The sequence below is a fragment of the Lampetra fluviatilis genome, chromosome 56, assembly GCF_964198595.1.
Source record: "Lampetra fluviatilis chromosome 56, kcLamFluv1.1, whole genome shotgun sequence".
Lineage (NCBI taxonomy): Eukaryota > Metazoa > Chordata > Hyperoartia > Petromyzontiformes > Petromyzontidae > Lampetra > Lampetra fluviatilis.
The window spans coordinates 6,951,549-6,971,757 of record NC_136330.1 but is presented as its reverse complement, the minus strand read 5'-3'; the positions used below and the strand labels follow the sequence as shown (position 1 = coordinate 6,971,757).

At 50.7% G+C, this 20,209-nt stretch overlaps 1 protein-coding gene across 1 annotated transcript in view; it reads right to left on the bottom strand.

Moving 5' to 3' along the window:
* Positions 1-19,778, bottom strand: part of LOC144950155 (plastin-3-like) — a 63,664-nt gene extending 43,886 nt beyond the window's left edge. Inside the window, exons 1-4 of the mRNA XM_078880216.1 lie at positions 19,732-19,778; positions 3,358-3,429; positions 2,685-2,824; positions 198-327 (exon numbers count right to left, since the gene is read on the bottom strand). Of these exons, the coding sequence (XP_078736342.1) occupies positions 198-327; positions 2,685-2,824; positions 3,358-3,409 (322 nt within the window). The 5' untranslated portion in view covers positions 3,410-3,429; positions 19,732-19,778. The remainder of the gene's footprint in view (positions 1-197; positions 328-2,684; positions 2,825-3,357; positions 3,430-19,731) is intronic.
* Positions 19,779-20,209: the final 431 nt, after the last annotated feature.

Here is a 20,209-nt window from a genome sequence, read left to right as displayed (position 1 = left end):
TGATGATAGACGCACAAGGACCCAAATATACAACAGGCGTCAGGGGTCGGGATCGAACCCATGACCTGGTGCACACCAAGCGAGGTAGTTAACATCTTGCTACCGTGATGATGATGATGAAAGAGAGAGAGACACTCAAACTCCAAATATACAACAGGCATCTGCAGGTGTCGGGATGGAACCCAGGCGCGTGTTACCTGAGTACGAGTGCTGGGTGCCCTCGCTGGAGATATCCGAGAGCCCGCCGACAGCGCAGAGACCCTCCTTCTGCCGGATCACGGTGCGAAACGTCTTGCTCACCTCGCCACGCTTCACCTCCGTGTACAGCTGCGAGACACACACACACACAGGTGTGTCTGTATCTCCAGGTGACACACACACACACACGCACAGGTGTGTCTGTATCTCCAGGTGACACACACACACACACAGGTGTGTGTGTATCTCCAGGTGATACACACACACAGGTGTGTCTGTATCTCCAGGTGACACACACACACACACACAGGTGTGTGTGTATCTCCAGGTGATACACACACACAGGTGTGTCTGTATCTCCAGGTGACACACACACACACAGGTGTGTGTGTGTATCTCCAGGTGATACACACACACAGGTGTGTCTGTATCTCCAGGTGACACACACGTACACAGGTGTGTGTGTGTATCTCCAGGTGATACACACAGGTGTGTGTGTATCTCCAGGTAACACACACACAGGTGTGTGTGTATCTCCAGGTGATACACACACACAGGTGTGTCTGTATATCCAGGTGACACACACATACACAGGTGTGTGTGTGTATCTCCAGGTGATACACACACACAGGTGTGTCTGTATCTCCAGGTGACACACACGTACACAGGTGTGTGTGTGTATCTCCAGGTGATACACACAGGTGTGTGTGTATCTCCAGGTAACACACACACAGGTGTGTGTGTATCTCCAGGTGATACACACACACAGGTGTGTCTGTATATCCAGGTGACACACACATACACAGGTGTGTGTGTGTATCTCCAGGTGATACACACACACAGGTGTGTCTGTATCTCCAGGTGACACACACGTACACAGGTGTGTGTGTGTATCTCCAGGTGATACACACACACACAGGTGTGTGTTTCTCCAGGTGACACACACAGGTGTGTGTGTGTGTATCTCCAGGTGACACACACACAGGTGTGTGTGTGTGTGTGTATCTCCAGGTGACACACACAGGTGTGTGTGTGTGTGTGTATCTCCAGGTGACACACACACAAGTGACCAACAGACCTCAAGACTCGAGTTCGCATTGGGGTTTAGAAATCCACAGTTCTACTTGAGGTCACGGGGTGGACTTCTCACGGTGGACTTCTAAAGGTGGATCTAAAGCCCAAGTCTGGGTGAGCTGCAGAGCTCAAGATTCTGAGTTAGACTCTGGTCCGTGTAGATTTCACATCCGCAGGTCGAGTCTGGGTCACATGTATCGTGGTGAGTGTATTGATGAGTGGGTGTGGTGATGAGTGAGTGTGGTGGTGAGTGGGGTGGTGAGTGTAGTGATGAGTGGGTGTGGTGCGTGAGTGTAGTGGTGAGTGTAGTGGTGAGTGTGGTGGTGAGTGAGTGAGTGTAGTGGTGAGTGTAGTGGTGAGTGAGTGCGGTGGTGGGTGAGTGAGTGTAGTAGTGAGTGTAGTGGTGAGTGTAGTGGTGAGTGAATATAGTGGTGAGTGTACTAGTGGTGAGTGTACTAGTGGTGAGTGAGTGCGGTTGTGAGTGTAGTGGTGAGTGAGTGTAGTGGTGAGTTTAGTGGAGAGTGAGTGTGGTGGTGAGTGTAGTAGTGAGTGTAGTGGGGAGTGAGTGTGGTGGTGAGTGAGTGTGATAGTGAGTGAGTGTAGTGCTGAGTGTAGTGCTGAGTGTGCTAGTGGTGAGTGTACTAGTGGTGAGTGTAGTGGTGAGTGTACTAGTGGTGAGTGTACTAGTGGTGAGTGTAGTGGTGAGTGTACTAGTGGTGAGTGTACTAGTGGTGAGTGTAGTGCTGAGTGTACTAGTGGTGAGTGTACTAGTGGTGAGTGTAGTGGTGGTGAGTGTACTAGTGGTGAGTGTACTAGTGGTGAGTGTAGTGGTGGTGAGTGTAGTGGTGGTGAGTGTACTAGTGGTGAGTGTACTAGTGGTGAGTGTAGTGGTGAGTGAGTGTAGTGGTGAGTGTGCTAGTGGTGAGTGTACTAGTGGTGAGTGTACTAGTGGTGAGTGTAGTGGTGGTGAGTGTACTAGTGGTGAGTGTACTAGTGGTGAGTGTAGTGGTGGTGAGTGTAGTGGTGAGTGTACTAGTGGTGAGTGTACTAGTGGTGAGTGTAGTGGTGAGTGAGTGTAGTGGTGAGTGTGCTAGTGGTGAGTGTAGTGGTGAGTGTCGTGGTGAGTGTACTAGTGGTGAGTGAGTATACTAGTGGTGAGTGAGTGTAGTGGTGAGTGTACTAGTGGTGAGTGTAGTGGTGAGTGAATGTAGTGGTGAGTGTACTAGTGGTGAGTGAGTGTAGTGGTGAGTGTACTAGTGGTGAGTGTACTAGTGGTGAGTGTAGTGGTGAGTGAGTGTACTAGTGGTGAGTGAGTGTACTAGTGGTGAGTGTGCTAGTGGTGAGTGTACTAGTGGTGAGTGTACTAGTGGTGAGTGTACTAGTGGTGAGTGTACTAGTGGTGAGCGGCTCACCTTGAGGAACTCCTCGAAGCCCAGGTCTCCGCTCCTCTGGGCCGCGAGCTCACGGAGGCGGAACCCGGGGAGGGGGCAGCGCGCCGCGTCGAACACCGCCTTGAGGTCCTGCTCCCCCACATAGCCCCGCCCCTCCACGTCTACAGCACACGGGGGGGGGGAGGCAGCAGGGGGGGGGCAGCAGGGGGGAGGCAGCAGGGGGGAGGGGGTGGGGAGAATGGGGGGGGGGGGATTTAAGGGGAGGGGGCAAGGAGGGAGAGGGAGGTGGGGAGAGGGGGGGGGGATTGAAGGGCGGAGGTCAGGGGGTAGGAGGGTGGGGAGAGTGGGGGGGGGGTGCGGATTTAAGTGGGAGGGGGCAGGGAGGGAGAGGGGGTGGGGAGAGGGGGGGATTGAAGTGGTGGGGAGAGGGGGGGCGGATTGAAGAGGGGAGGGCAGCGGGGGGGAGGAGGGGGGGATAAGTGGGGGGGGGGGGTGCGGATTTAAGGGGGGGGGGGCAAGGGAGGCAGGTGGGGGTGGGAGGAGATGGGGGAGGGTGCAGATTGAAGCGGGGGGGGGGGGCGAGCAGGGAGTGGAGGGGGGGGAATTCTACCCATCGAGGCCCAACCTCCCCCCCGACCGTGACCTTCACCGTGACCCCCCTTGACCTTGGCCCTGACCCCGCAGCGTCACTCACCCACGCGTGCGAACGCCTCGCGCAGCTCGTGGACGTCGTCGGTGTGAGACATCGTGAGACTCGGGCTCGGTCCTGAGACACGGGGACACGGGGAGACACGGAGACGGGGAGACGAGGAGACACAGGTGAGAGGGGGTAGAACGTGAGTGGGTGGCTGGGTGGGTGAGTGGGTGGGTGAGTGAGTGAGTAGGTGGGTGAGTGAGTGGGTGGGTGAGTGAGTGGGTGGGTGGGTGAGTGAGTGGGTGGGTGAGTGAATGAGTGGGTGAGTGAGTGGGTGGGTGGGTGGGTGAGTGAGTGGGTGAGTGAGTGGGTGGGTGGGTGAGTGAGTGGGTGGGTGAGTGAATGAGTGGGTGAGTGAGTGAGTGGGTGGGTGGGTGGGTGAGTGAGTGGGTGAGTGAGTGGGTGGGTGGGTGGGTGAGTGAGTGGGTGGGTGAGTGGGTGAGTGAGTGAGTGGGTGGGTGAGTGAGTGAGTAGGTGGGTGAGTGAGTGGGTGGGTGAGTGAATGAGTGGGTGAGTGAGTGGGTGGGTGGGTGAGTGAGTGGGTGGGTGGGTGAGTGGGTGAGTGAGTGGGTGAGTGAGTGGGTGGGTGAGTGAGTGAGTGAATGGGTTAGTGAGCGAGTGAATGGGTGGGTGAGTGAGTGAGTGAGTGAATGGGTGGGTGAGTGAATGAGTGAGTGAGTGGGTAGGTGAGTGAGTGGGTGGGTGAGTGAATGAGTGGGTGGGTGAGTGGGTGGGTGAGTGAGTGGGTGAATGCGTGGGTGAGAGAATGATTGGGTGAGCGAGTGAATGACTGGGTGAGTGAGTGAGTGGGTGGATGAGTGAATTAGTGGGTGGGTGGATGACTGGATGAGTGAGTGGATAAGTAAGTGGGTCGGTGCGCGAGTGAGTGGGTTTGGTTGGCGAGTGAGTGGGTGGGTGGGTGAGTAAATGAGTGGGTGGGTGAGTAAATGAGTGGGTGAGTGGGTGGGTGGGTGAGTGAGTGGGTGGATGAGTAAGTGGGTGGGTGAGTGAGTGTGTGGTTTGTATTAATGAGTGGGTGAGTGAATGGTTGGGTGAATGACTAGGTGGGTGCATGAGTGGGTGAGTGGGTGGGTGGGTCGGTGAGTGTGTGGGTGGATGAGTGAGTGAATGAATGAATGTGTGGGTGGGTGAGTGTGGGTGGGTAAGTGAATGACGAAGTGGGTGAGTGGATGGATGGATGGGTGAGTTCATGGAGGGTGGATGGGTGAGTAAGTTTTTGGTTATACGAATGAGTGGGTGGATACATGGGTGGGTGAGTGAGTGGGTGGGTGAATGAGTGAGTTGGTCGGTGAGTGAGTGGGTGAGTTAGTTTGTAGTTATATTAATGAGTGAGTGGGTGAATGAGTGAGTGAGTTGGTGAATGAGCGAGTGGGTAAATGAGTGAGTGGGTGAATGATTCAGTGAGTGAGTGAGTGGGTGAATGAGTGAGTGGGTAAGTGAGTGAGTGGGTGAATGATTCAGTGGGTGAGTGAGTGAGTGAGTGGGTGAATGAGTGAGTGGGTAAGTGAGTTAGTGGGTGAATGATTCAGTGGGTGAGTGAGTGGGTGAATTAGTGAGTGGGTAAGTGAGTGAGTGAGTGGGTGAATGATTCAGTGGGTGAGTGAGTGGGTGAATTAGTGAGTGGGTAAGTGAGTGAGTGGGTGAATTATTCAGTGGGTGAGTGAGTGGGTGAATGAGTGAGTGGGTAAGTGAGTTAGTGGGTGAATGATTTAGTGGGTGAGTGAGTGGGTGAATTAGTGAGTGGGTAAGTGAGTGAGTGGGTGAATGATTCAGTGGGTGAGTGAGTGAGTGAGTGGGTGAATGTGTGAGTGGGTAAGTGAGTGAGTGGGTGAATGATTCAGTTGGTGAGTGAGTGGGTGAATTAGTGAGTGGGTAAGTGAGTGAGTGGGTGAATGATTCAGTGGATGAGTGAGTGGGTGAATTAGTGAGTGGGTAAGTGAGTGAGTGGGTGAATGATTCAGTGGGTGAGTGAGTGGGTGAATGAGCGAGTGGCTAAGTGAGTGAGTGGGTGAATAAGTCAGTGGGTGAGTGAGTGGGTGAATTAGTGAGTGGGTAAGTGAGTGAGTGGGTGAATGATTCAGTGGGTGAGTGAGTGGGTGGGTGAATTAGTGAGTGGGTAAGTGAGTGAGTGGGTGAATGATTCAGTGAGTGAGTGAGTGGGTGAATAAGTGAGTGGGTAAGTGAGTGAGTGGGTGAATGCTTCAGTGGGTGAGTGAGTGGGTGAATGAGCGAGTGGCTAAGTGAGTTAGTGGGTGAATGATTCAGTGGGTGAGTGAGTGGGTGAATTAGTGAGTGGGTAAGTGACTGTGTGAGTGAGTTGGTCTCTTTCAAAAGCGTCCTGGCAACTGTTCGCAGCATGGGGCGATGTTGGTGCTATGCACAATCCCCATGGGGTAATTTGCAGGCAGCAGTGGGATGTTTTTGGCCAATACCGATCAGCACGGTTGGCTACGTACGGTGCGAAAGAAGTTCGACATACACACTACCCATAGACTCAACACTGCCCATAGACTCACCACTACCCATAGACTCAACACTGCCCATAGACTCAACACTGCCCATAGACGCAACACTGCCCATAGACTAACACTGCACCATAGACTAACACTACCCATAGACTCACCACTACCCATAGACTCAACACTGCCCATAGACTCAACACTGCCCATAGACTAACACTGCACCATAGACTAACACTACCCATAGACTCACCACTACCCATAGACTCAACACTACCCATAGACTCAACACTGCCCAAAGACTCACCACTACCCATAGACTCAACACTGCCCATAGACTCAACACTGCCCATAGACTCAACACTGCCCATAGACTAACACTGCACCATAGACTAACACTACCCATAGACTCACCACTACCCATAGACTCAACACTACCCATAGACTAACACTGCACCATAGACTCACAATGCCCATAGACTCAACACGACCCATAGACTCAACACTGCCCATAGACTCAACACTGCCCATAGACTCAACACTGCCCATAGACTCAACACTGCCCATAGACTCAACACTACCCATAGACTCAACACTGCCCATAGACTAACACTACCCATAGATTAACACTACCCACAGACTAACACTGCCCATAGACTAACACTGCCCATAGACTCAACACTACCCATAGACTCACACTGCCCATAGACTAACACTGCCCATAGACTCACACTGCCCATAGACTAACACTGCCCATAGACTAACACTGCCCATAGACTAACACTGCCCATAGACTAACACTGCCCATAGACAAACACTACCCATAGACTCAACACTGCCCATAGACTAACACTACCCATAGACTCAACACTGCCCATAGACTAACACTGCCCATAGACTCAACACTACCCATAAACTCAACACTGCCCATAGACTCACACTGCCCATAGACTAACACTGCCCATAGACTAACACTGCCCATAAACTCAACACTGCCCATAGACTCAACATTGCCCATAGACTAACACTACCCATCGACTCACACACACTCACACTCCCTCAGACACACTCACACACACTGTCTCACACACACTCACACTCTCTCACACACACTCACCACACTCTCTCTCACACTCTCTCTCTCACACACACTCCCTCTCACACACACTCACACACACTCACACTCTCACACCCTCTCACACACTCACCCTCCCACACACTCTCACACTCTCACACTCTCTCACACTCTCTCTCACACTCACACACATTATCTCACTTGTTCCCCTTTTCCTCTCTCCTGCCCCTTATCAGCCCTCAACACAAAGGCAAAGATCCCCCGTGTAGCCTTAACAGGCTGTAGGGGCAAGTGCTGTTAGCGAGCACCTATGAAGGCCGGCACGGCACACGAGGGGGTGGGTGGCCAGCACCGCGCCCGGCCGCCTTTGTCTCCCCAGTGGCGATGTTTACACACCGCACAAGGTACCCATTTGAGGCTGAGTCGACCTAGAGGAGGCCCAGGACCGGTTCAGATAATCGTCACCGGTGTTGGTCGTGAGCGGGAATCGAACCCGGGTCGCCAGGTTCTTAGCGCAGTGCTAACCGCTGCACCACCACTCATACACACACACAGACACACACAGACAGACACACTCTCGAACCCTCACACTCTCACACACTCACTCTCACCACACACACACTCACTGTCACACACTCACTCTCACACACTCACTCTCACACACTCACTCTCACACACTCACACACTCACTGTCACACACTCACTCTCACACTCTCACACACACTCTCAAACCCTCACACTCTCACACACTCATTCTCACCACACACACTCACTCTCACACACTCACTCTCACCACACACACACTCACTGTCACACACTCACTCTCACACTCTCACACACACTCTCAAACCCTCACACTCTCACACACTCATTCTCACCACACACACTCACACACCACACACACTCACACACTCACTCTCACACACTCACTCTCACCGCACACACACTCACTGTCACACACTCACTCTCACACTCTTACACACACTCTCAAACCCTCACACTCTCACACACTCATTCTCACCACACACACTCACACGCCACACACTCACTCTCACACACTCACTCTCACCACACACACACTCACTCTCACACACTCACTCTCACCACACACACACTCACTCTCACACACTCACTCTGACCACATACACACTCTCTCTCTCACACACACTCACCCTCACACTCTCACACTCTCACACACTCACTCTCACCACACACACACACTCTCTCTCTCTCACACACACTCACCCTCACACTCTCACATTCTCACACACACTCACCACACACACTCACCACACACGCACTCACCACACACACACACACTCACCACACACACACTCACTCACCACACACACTCACTCTCCACACATACACACTCACCACACACACTCACCACGCACACTCACTCACAATCACCACACACACACTCACTCTCACACACCACACACACTCACCACACACCCCACACTCACAACACACACCCATTCTCACTCACCACACACACACATTCTCACACTCACACTCACCCTCACCACACACTCACCACACACACTCACTCTCACCACACACACTCTCTCCACACACCCCCACACACTCACCACACACACACTCACTCACCACACACACTCACTCTCACTCACCACACACTCACTCTCACCGCACACACTCACCACACACACTCACCACACACACACTCACCACACACACACTCACTCTCACTCACCACACACTCACCACACACACTCACTCTCACTCACCACACACTCACTCTCACCGCACACACTCACCACACACACTCACCACACACACACTCACCACACACACACTCACCACACACACTCACTCACCACACACACTCACTCTCACTCACCACACACTCACTCTCACCGCACACACTCACCACACACACTCACCACACACACACTCACCACACACACACTCACTCTCACTCACCACACACTCACTCTCACCGCACACACTCACCACACACACTCACCACACACACACTCACCACACACACACTCTCACTCACCACACACTCACTCTCACCGCACACACTCACCACACACACTCACCACACACACTCTCACCACACACACACTCTCACTCACCACACACTCACTCTCACCGCACACACTCACCACACACACTCACCACACACACTCTCACCACACACACACTCTCACTCACCACACACACTCACTCTCCACACATACACTCTCACCACACACACTCACCACGCACACTCACCACACACACACTCACCACACACACAAACACTCCCCACACACACAAACACTCACCACACACTCTCACACTCACCCTCACCACACACTCACCACACACACTCACTCTCACCACATACACTCACTCTCACACACCACACACTCACTCACTCACCACACCCACTCTCACTCATCACACACCCACTCACTCTCAATCACTCACTCTCACCACACACACACACTCTCACTCACCACACACACTCACTCTCCACACACCCACACACTCTCACACACACACACTCTCACCACACACACTCTCACCACACACACTCTCACCACACACCCCCACACACTCACCACACACACACACTCTCACTCACCACACACACTCACTCACCACACACACTCACTCTCCACACACACACTCACCACACACACACTCTCACCACACACACTCTCACCACACACCCCCACACACTCACCACACACACACACTCTCACTCACCACACACACTCACTCACCACACCCACTCTCACTCCCCACACACTCACTCACCACACCCACTCTCACTCACCACACACACTCACTCACCACACCCACTCTCACTCCCCACACACCCACTCACTCTCACTCACTCACTCTCACCACACACACTCACCACACACACACTCACCACACACACACTCACCACACACACACTCACCACACACACACTCTCACTCACCACACACACTCACTCACCACACCCACTCTCACTCCCCACACACCCACTCACTCTCACTCACTCACTCTCACCACACACACACTCTCCCCACACACTCACCACACACACACTCTCTCACTCACCACACACACTCACTCTCCACACACACACACTCACCACACACACTCACTCTCCACACACACACACTCACCACACACACTCACTCTCCACACACACCCACTCACTCTCACACACTCACTCTCACCACACACACTCTCCCCACACACTCACCACACACACACTCTCTCACTCACCACACACACTCACTCTCCACACACACACACACACTCACCACACACACTCACTCTCCACACACACACACTCACCACACACCCACTCACTCTCACTCACTCACTCTCACCACACACACACTCACACTCTCACACACTCACTCATTCTCGCCACACACACACACTCACCACACACACACTCTCACACACTCTCACTCACCACACCCTCACACTCTCACACACTCACTCTCACCACACACTCACCACACACACACTCTCTCACACTCACCACACACACTCACTCTCCACACCCACTCTCACTCACCACACACCTACTCACTCTCACTCACTCACTCTCACCACACACACTCTCCCCACACACTCACCACACACACACTCTCTCACTCACCACACACACTCACTCTCCACACCCACTCTCACACACTCACTCACACTCTCCACACACACTCTCACACACTCACTCTCACCACACCCCCCACACACTCTCCCCACACACCCCCACACACTCACCACACACACACACACTCTCACTCACCACACACACTCACTCTCCACACACTCTCTCACTCACCACACACACTCACTCTCCACACACACACACACTCACCACACACCCACTCACTCTCACTCACTCTCACCACACACACACTCTCACACACTTACTCTCACCACACACACTCTCACACACTCACTCACCACACACACACACTCTCACTCACCACACACACTCACTCTCCACACACACACACACTCACCACACACCCCCACACACTCACCACACACACACACACTCTCACTCACCACACACACTCACTCTCCACACACACACACACTCACCACACACCCCCACACACTCACCACACACACACACACTCTCACTCACCACACACACTCACTCTCCACACACACACACACTCACCACACACCCCCACACACTCACCACACACACACACACTCTCACTCACCACACACACTCACTCTCCACACACTCTCTCACTCACCACACACACTCACTCTCCACACACACACACACTCACCACACACCCACTCACTCTCACTCACTCTCACCACACACACACTCTCACACACTTACTCTCACCACACACACTCTCACACACTCACTCACCACACACACACACTCTCACTCACCACACACACTCACTCTCCACACACACACACACTCACCACACACCCCCACACACTCACCACACACACACACACTCTCACTCACCACACACACTCACTCTCCACACACACACACACTCACCACACACCCCCACACACTCACCACACACACACTCTCTCTCACTCACCACACACACTCACTCTCCACACACACACACACTCACCACACACCCCCACACACTCACCACACACACACACACTCTCACTCACCACACACACTCACTCTCCACACACACACACACTCACCACACACCCACTCACTCTCACTCACTCACTCTCACCACACACACACTCACACTCTCACTCACCACACCCTCACACTCTCACACACTCACTCATTCTCGCCACACACACTCACCACACACACTCTCACCACACACACTCTCACACACTCACTCACCACACACACTCACTCTCCACACACACACACACTCACCACACACCCACTCACTCTCACTCACTCACTCTCACCACACACACACTCACACTCTCACTCACCACACCCTCACACTCTCACACACTCACTCATTCTCGCCACACACACTCACCACACACACTCTCACCACACACACTCTCACACACTCACTCACCACACACACACACTCTCACTCACCACACACACTCACTCTCCACACCCACTCTCACTCCCCACACACCCACTCACTCTCACTCACTCACTCTCACCACACACACTCTCCCCACACACTCACCACACACACACTCTCTCACTCACCACACACACTCACTCTCCACACACACACTCACCACACACACACACTCTCACCACACACTCACTCTCACTCACTCTCACTCACTCACTCTCACCACACACACACTCTCACACACTCACTCTCCCCACACACCCCCACACACTCACCACACACACACACACTCTCACTCACCACACACACTCACTCTCCACACACCCACACACTCTCACACACACCCACTCACTCTCACTCACTCACTCTCACCACACACACTCTCCCCACACACTCACCACACACACACTCTCTCACTCACCACACACACTCACTCTCCACACACACACACTCACCACACACCCACTCACTCTCACTCACTCACTCTCTCCACACACACTCTCACACACTCACTCTCACCACACCCCCCACACACTCTCCCCACACACCCCCACACACTCACCACACACACACACACACTCTCACTCACCACACACACTCACTCTCCACACACTCTCTCACTCACCACACACCCACTCACTCTCCACACACACACACTCACCACACACCCACTCACTCTCACTCACTCACTCTCACCACACACACTCACTCACACTCACCACACACACTCACCACACACTCTCACACACTCACACTCACCACACACCCCCACACACTCAGGCACTCTCTCTCACTCCCTCGCCTGCCCTCGTTTCCTCTCTCGCTCCCCTTATCGCCCGCTCACCTGCCCGCTCCCAGCTCGCCCTCACCGCCCTCACCGCTCTCCCTCCACTCCTCCTCGGCTGTGACTCACCACCAGGCACGGGGGGCTGGTGGGGAGCGGTGGCGCAGTGGTTAGCGCACTGCGCCCAGTTGCTCGCAGTTCGCAGATCGTCCGATTTGGCGGTGGGGCACGGCTATCGTAAGTGGCGAGTGAGCGACAACCCCAAGTCACCTCGACACCGATGGTACTTGACCTATCTCTGCAGCCTTGCATCGCTTTGGTAATTATCAATCGAAATTTTTGTTGTTACATATATCAAGGCCGTAGCCATGGTGCCAACATTGGGGGGGACCAGATCTTCCCCCCCCCCCCACCAGAAAAAAAATCAAAATTTTAAGACGAATTTCCTGCCTGAAATATTAACAAAATTCACTACTTTTTATTTAAAGCTTTCGTGACTGCAGGGATTCATCTTCTTGGTTCTTTCGGTAAAGTCACGTATAAAGATAAAATAATAAATTAAATAATGCTATTATTTAATTTCTTATTTTATCTTAAATTAAGTAATGCTATTATTTAATGTATTATTATTTTTTATAAAAAATAATAAAATAAATAATGCTATTATTTAATTTCTTATTTTATCTTAAATTAAGTAATGCTATTATTTCATTTATTATTTTATCTTTATACGTGACTTTACCGAAAGAACCAAAGAGTAATTCCTGCAGTCACGAAAGCTCCAAATTAAAATTCACTACCACATAGGATGGAGCATATTTTAATATTGGGGGGGGCACATGCCCCCCCCTAAAAAAAATATATTATAATTACGGCCTTGACATATATAATGTTATAACTCTATAAAAAGTTAGATCGATCGCGTAAATACAAATGCATCGTTAAACCCGCCACCATTCGACCACGGCCAATCAATAAGGTCTGTCACGGAAACAGAACGTGCCATTTCGTCTGCTCTCCAACACACAGCCGGTGTGCGCTGTACCTAGCAACGACATCGCCACGTTCTGTTTTACGTGGCAAACCTCACCAATGGGCTGTGTCGGGTGGTGGCGGGTTTAACGACGCGTTACCCTCTGTGATGGTCAACAGCTGTTGGACACAGACACACACACACTCACTGCAGAACGAGGGGAGAAGATACACCCTTCACACAGACGCAACGGGGCGCCCGCTTCGGGAGTCGAACCCAGGCGTCAAATCTCGCTCCCGTCATATCCCCAGACGTGCAGTACATGTGGGGAGAGATGTGCGTGCTTTGAAGGAGGAGGGAAATTGCCCGAAACGTCGTTTCCTATTATTACATGTTTGTTTATTTTAAAAGCCGCACAAGAGTGTCGAGTGGTTTGTTTAGAATTGGATAGGGAGTGCAGACGGACTCCTCGACTTACGAACTTTCAGAGATACAAACAAACCTGGTCAGTACATCCAGTTGACAGTTCCGACCGAGAGTCGTAAGTTCAACCGCCACGCAACATATGGTGGTGGCATCTACATCTACAGAACATGAACAACCAGTGGCATATATATCTACAGAACGTGAAGAACCAGTGGCATCTACAACTACAGACCATGAAGATCCAGTGACATCTACATCTGCAGAACACGAAGAACTAGTGGCATCTACATCTGCAGAACATGAAGAACCAGTGGCATCAACATCTGCAGAACGTGAATAACCAGTGGCATCTACATCTGCAGAACGTGAACAACCAGTGACATCTACATCTGCAGAACGTGAATAACCAATGGAATCTACATCTGCAGAACATGAAGAACCAGTGACATCTACATCTACAGAACATGAAGAACCAGTGACATCTACATCTACAGAACATGAAGAACCAGTGGCATCTACAGAACGTGAGAACCAGTGACATCTACATCTGCAGAACATAAAGAACCAGTGGCATCTACATCTACAGAACGTGAAGATCCAGTGGCATCTACATCTACAGAACGTGAAGAACCAGTGGCATCTACAACTACAGAACATGAAGATCCAGTGGCATCTACAAAACGTGAGGAACCAGTGACATCTACATCTGCAGAACGTGAAAAACCAGTGGCATCTACATCTACAGAACGTGAAGAACCAGTGGCATCTAGATCTGCAGAACGTGAAGATCCAGTGGCATATACATCTACAGAACGTGAAGAACCAGTGGCATCTACATCTACAGAACGTGAAGAACCAGTGGTATCTACATCTGCAGAACATGAAGAACCAGTGGCATCTACATCTACAGAACATGAAGAACCAGTGGCATCTACATCTACAGAACGTGAAGAACCAGTGGCATCTACATCTACAGAACGTGAAGAACCAGTGGCATCTACATCTACAGAACGTGAAGAACCAGTGGCATCTACATCTATAGAACATGGAGAACCAGTGGCATCTACATCTGCAGAACGTGAAGAACCAGTGGCATCTACATCTGCAGAACGTGAAGAACCAGTGGCATCTACATCTGCAGAACATGAAGAAGCAGTGGCATCTGCAGAACAGGAAGAACCAGTGACATCTACATCTGCAGAACATAAAGAACCAGTGGCGTCTACATCTGCAGAACGTGAAGAGCCAGTGGCATCTACATCTGCAGAACATGAAGAAGCAGTGGTATCTATATCTGCAGAACGTGAAGAACCAGTGGCATCTACAACTACAGAACATGAAGATCCAGTGGCATCTACAACTACAGAACATGAAGAACCAGTGACATCTACATCTGCAGAACATAAAGAACCAGTGGCGTCTACATCTGCAGAACATGAAGAACCAGTAGCATCTACATCTGCAGAACGTGAAGAACCAGTGGCATCTACATCTGCAGAACATGAAGAAGCATTGGTATCTGCAGAACAGGAAGAACCAGTGGCATCTACATCTACAGAACGTGAAGAACCAGTGGCATCTACATCTGCAGAACGTGAAAAACCAGTGGCATCTACATCTGCAGAACGTGAAGAACCAGTGGCATCTACATCTGCAGAACATAAAGAACCAGTGGCGCCTACATCTGCAGAACATGAAGAACCAGTAGCATCTACACCTGCAGAACGTGAAGAACCAGTAGCATCTACATCTACAGAACATAAAGAACCAGTGGCGTCTACATCTGCAGAACATGAAAAACCAGTAGCATCTACATCTGCAGAACATGAAGATCCAGTGGCATCTACATCTACAGAACATAAAGAACCAGTGGCGTCTACATCTGCAGAACGTGAAGAACCAGTGGCATCTACATCTACAGAACATAAAGAACCAGTGGCGTCTACATCTGCAGAACATAAAGAACCAGTGGCATCTACATCTGCAGAACGTGAAAAACCAGTGGCATCTACATCTGCAGAACGTGAAGAACCAGTGGCATCTAGATCTGCAGAACGTGAAGAACCAGTGGCATCTAGATCTGCAGAACGTGAAAAACCAGTGGCATCTACATCTACAGAACGTGAAGAACCAGTGGCATCTAGATCTGCAGAACGTGAAGAACCAGTGGCATCTACATTTACAGAACGTGAAGAACCAGTGGCATCTACATCTACAGAACGTGAAGAACCAGTGGCATCTACATCTGCAGAACGTGAAGAACCAGTGGCATCTACATCTATAGAACATGAAGAACCAGTGGCATCTACATCTGCAGAACGTGAAGAACCAGTGGCATCTACATCTACAGAACGTGAAGAACCAGTGGCATCTACATCTGCAGAACGTGAAGAACCAGTGGCATCTACATCTACAGAACGTGAAGAACCAGTGGCATCTAGATCTGCAGTCACGAACAGCAAAGTCGCGAACAGCAAAGTCGCGAACAGCACAGTCACGAACAGCAGTCGCGAACAGCAGAGTCACGAACAGCAAAGTCGCGACCATGTGCGGAACGCGATAGGAGACGCGGTCAGAAACGGGAAACGCGCCACGCACCGCCACTCGCTCTCACCGCACAAAGACAAAGATCCCCCGTCTAGCCTTCACCAGACGGCTGTGGAAAGTGCTTGTTGGCGAGTAGCACCCTGTGAAGGCCGGCACGGGCATACGAGGGGGGTGATTGGTCAGCACCGCGTCCGGCCGCCTTTGTCTCCCCGGTGCCGATGCGTAACACGTGACGATGCGTTACGCAGCTGCGCCGGTTGCTGATTTGAGGCTAAGTCGACCTAGGGGGAGGCCCAGGGACGGTTCGGATATTCGCTGTCAATGCCATCGGGGTCGTGAGTGGGAGTGGAACTTTGTTCGCCTGGTTCGGAGCGCAACGCCCCAACCGATATACACCACGCAAATATATACCTATTTAAATATTTGCAATCACACACTCGTACACTGACTCTAGATTTGAAGCTTTCGTGACTGCAAGGATTCGTATTCTTAGGTTTTTTTCGGTAAAGTCACGTAGATAAAAAATATTTATTTAAATTAATAAAAGTAAAATAAAAATAAAATAAAAACCACGACACCTGAAGATGGAAGCTTGTGTTGCCTCCGAAACGTCGTGATTTTTATTTTATTTTTATTTTACTTTTATTAATTTTAATTTTAATTTTTTATCTACGTGACTTTATCGTACACTGACGTTAAATCTCGCGCACACCGCACGCAATCTCATGCAACCACTCACGCAATCTCACGCAACCACTCACGCAAACTCACGCAACCACTCACGCAATCTCACGCAACCACTCACGCAATCTCACGCAACCACTTGCGCACACCGCACGCAATCTGGTGCAATTTCCGCTCCCTACGTAAACTGATGTTCGACACTCTGCCGCGTGGTGCGATGCCGACTCCGCACGCTGCACACGCAATCAAGAGGCTGGCAGTTCGATCTCCCGGCGTGGCAGTTGCGACATTGTTGCGCATATATTCAACCCCTCCCCTGCCCCCAGCAGTATGAATTGTGAAGGACCGCAGTCAGTTTAGTTTCTCGGCAGGTGGGTAGGTAAATTGTGGGTAACCCTACCAAGACGAATTGGTCAAGCCGCTCTAGAGCTCCCTCCAGCGGAGGCCCCTGCCGCCAGCAGTGGATGGAGCAAAGCAGTTGCAGGGCTGCGCCTCTGCCTCGCACCTGTTAGGGACTGCAGTAGACTATGAATGCTCTCTAGTCTAGTAATAGGTTTTTACCCTTTCAACTGGTAAAAAAAAAAACTGACACCTTTATACAAGGCACCATGTTTGCAATAACCACAACACAAGCAGTCAAAATGCAAACAAAAAGAAACAACTCTGATGATGGTAATAATATGCACTGTCCTTGAAGTTGATTGGTCCACACCCGAGACAGCTTTTCTTAGAGCCTAGTCTCCATTGGTGTTGGACCAGATGACGCCAAAAGGCGTACAACTCAGAGACAACGCACTATCAGAGTATTGAGAGCTCGGAGTAAGAATTTACACTATGAGACCTCCTTTACCAGTGGCAAAATATAGTAATAGGTTTTTACCCTTTCAACTGGTAAAAAAAAACTGACACCTTTATACAAGGCACCATGTTTGCAATAACCACAACACAAGCAGTCAAAATGCAAACAAAAATAAACAACTCTGATGATGATAATGATATGCACTGTCCTTGAAGTTGATTGGTCCACACCCGAGACAGCTTTTCTTAGAGCCTAGTCTCCATTGGTGTTGGACCAGATGACGCCAAAAGGCGTACAACTCAAAGACAGTGCACTATCAGAGTATCGAGAGCTCGGGGTAAGAATTTACACTATGAGACCTCCTTTACCAATGGCAAAATATAGTAATAGGTTACTAAAAACCTATTACTATATTTTGCCACTGGTAAAGGAGGTTTCATAGTGGCTCTCTAGTCCTTCTAGAACATCGCTAGAATTCACATCACTCAATCATCTCTCCAGTGAGAATTCACATCACTCACTCATTTCAATATCCATTCTAGAACATCGCTGGAATTCACATCACTCAGCTTTCTGTCCGCTTTAAAACATCATTAGAATTCACATCACTCACTCAGTTCAATATCCATTCTAGAACATCAATCAAATTCACATCACTCACTCAGCTCTCTATGGTTTCTAGACCATCACGAGAATCCACATTACATCACTCAGCCCTTTATCTATTCTAGACCATCACGAACAAATGCGTAACTCTCTCAGCTCTCTAGCCCTTTCAGACCATCACTTAAATCCACATCACATTACTCAGCTCTCTAGCCCTTCTAGACCATCACTTGAATCCACATCACATTACTCAGCTCTCTATCCCTTCTAGAACATCACGAGAATTCACATCACTCGCTCAGCTCTCTATCCCTTCTAGACCATCACTTAAATCCACATCACATTACTCAGCTCTCTAGCCCTTCTAGACCATCACTTGAATCCACATCACATTACTCAGCTCTCTGTCCCTTCTAGAACATCACGAGAATTCACATCACTCGCTCAGCTCTCTATTCCTTCTAGACCATCACCAGAATTGACATCACTCAGCTTTCTGTCCGCTTTAAAACATCATTAGAATTCACATCACTCACTCAGTTCAATATCCATTCTAGAACATCAATCGAATTGACATCACATCACTCAGCTCTCTAGCCCTTTTAGACCATCGCTAGAATTCACATTACCCACTTAACTCTCTAACCTTCCTAGAACGTCAATAGAATCCACATAACTCACTCAACTATCTATCCCTTCTAGACCATGACGAGAATTCACATCACTCACTCAGCTCTATATCCCTTCTATGACCATCACCAGAATTCATATCACTCACTCAGCTCCATATCCCTTCTAGACCATCACCAGAATTGACATCACTCACTCGGCGACTCGCAATTGCGAAGCCATCGATCTCGAGAAGTCAACCAAATCAGCATTTAGCTCAGCGAATCAATTGGCATCACGCACCGTTGTGCTGCCAAATTTAGCGGTGTGTGCGCGTGTGTGTAAAAGCTGCGCGCGTACCCCGTACCGTTACCGTGTAGCAAGCCGAGCTCTGCGGAGAGGAGTGCGTGGGAGTGTCTCTGCCAACACCCCGTGTCCCTTATATGGGGCACAGGAAAGGCCATGCGATGACAAAATCCGAAAGGGCACCCTCTGATTTGCTCAGAGGCCGACAGAACTCCGAAGCCCAAACCCAGCCCACCAAAACCCTACCCCGCAAGTTCGGGACCGTAAAAGGGCATTTGTGCGAAAAACCGCAAATTTCCTCTTAACCGCAGTTCGGCTCGATCGTGTCGTCACTCGGAATGGAAATGAGCTTCGTCACTCGAGACAATCGTCCAGTGTGGCCACTCAAGACGATCTCCAGCGTCGTCACTCAAGGCAATCTCCACTCAAGGCAACGCGTAGAGACACTGAGTTTCTCAGCGGCAAGTTGATTGCAACTCGGTGAGAACTCAAGAGACCACATGGACCTGAGGGCATTCTACTGCTGCCAGGAGGGGTAG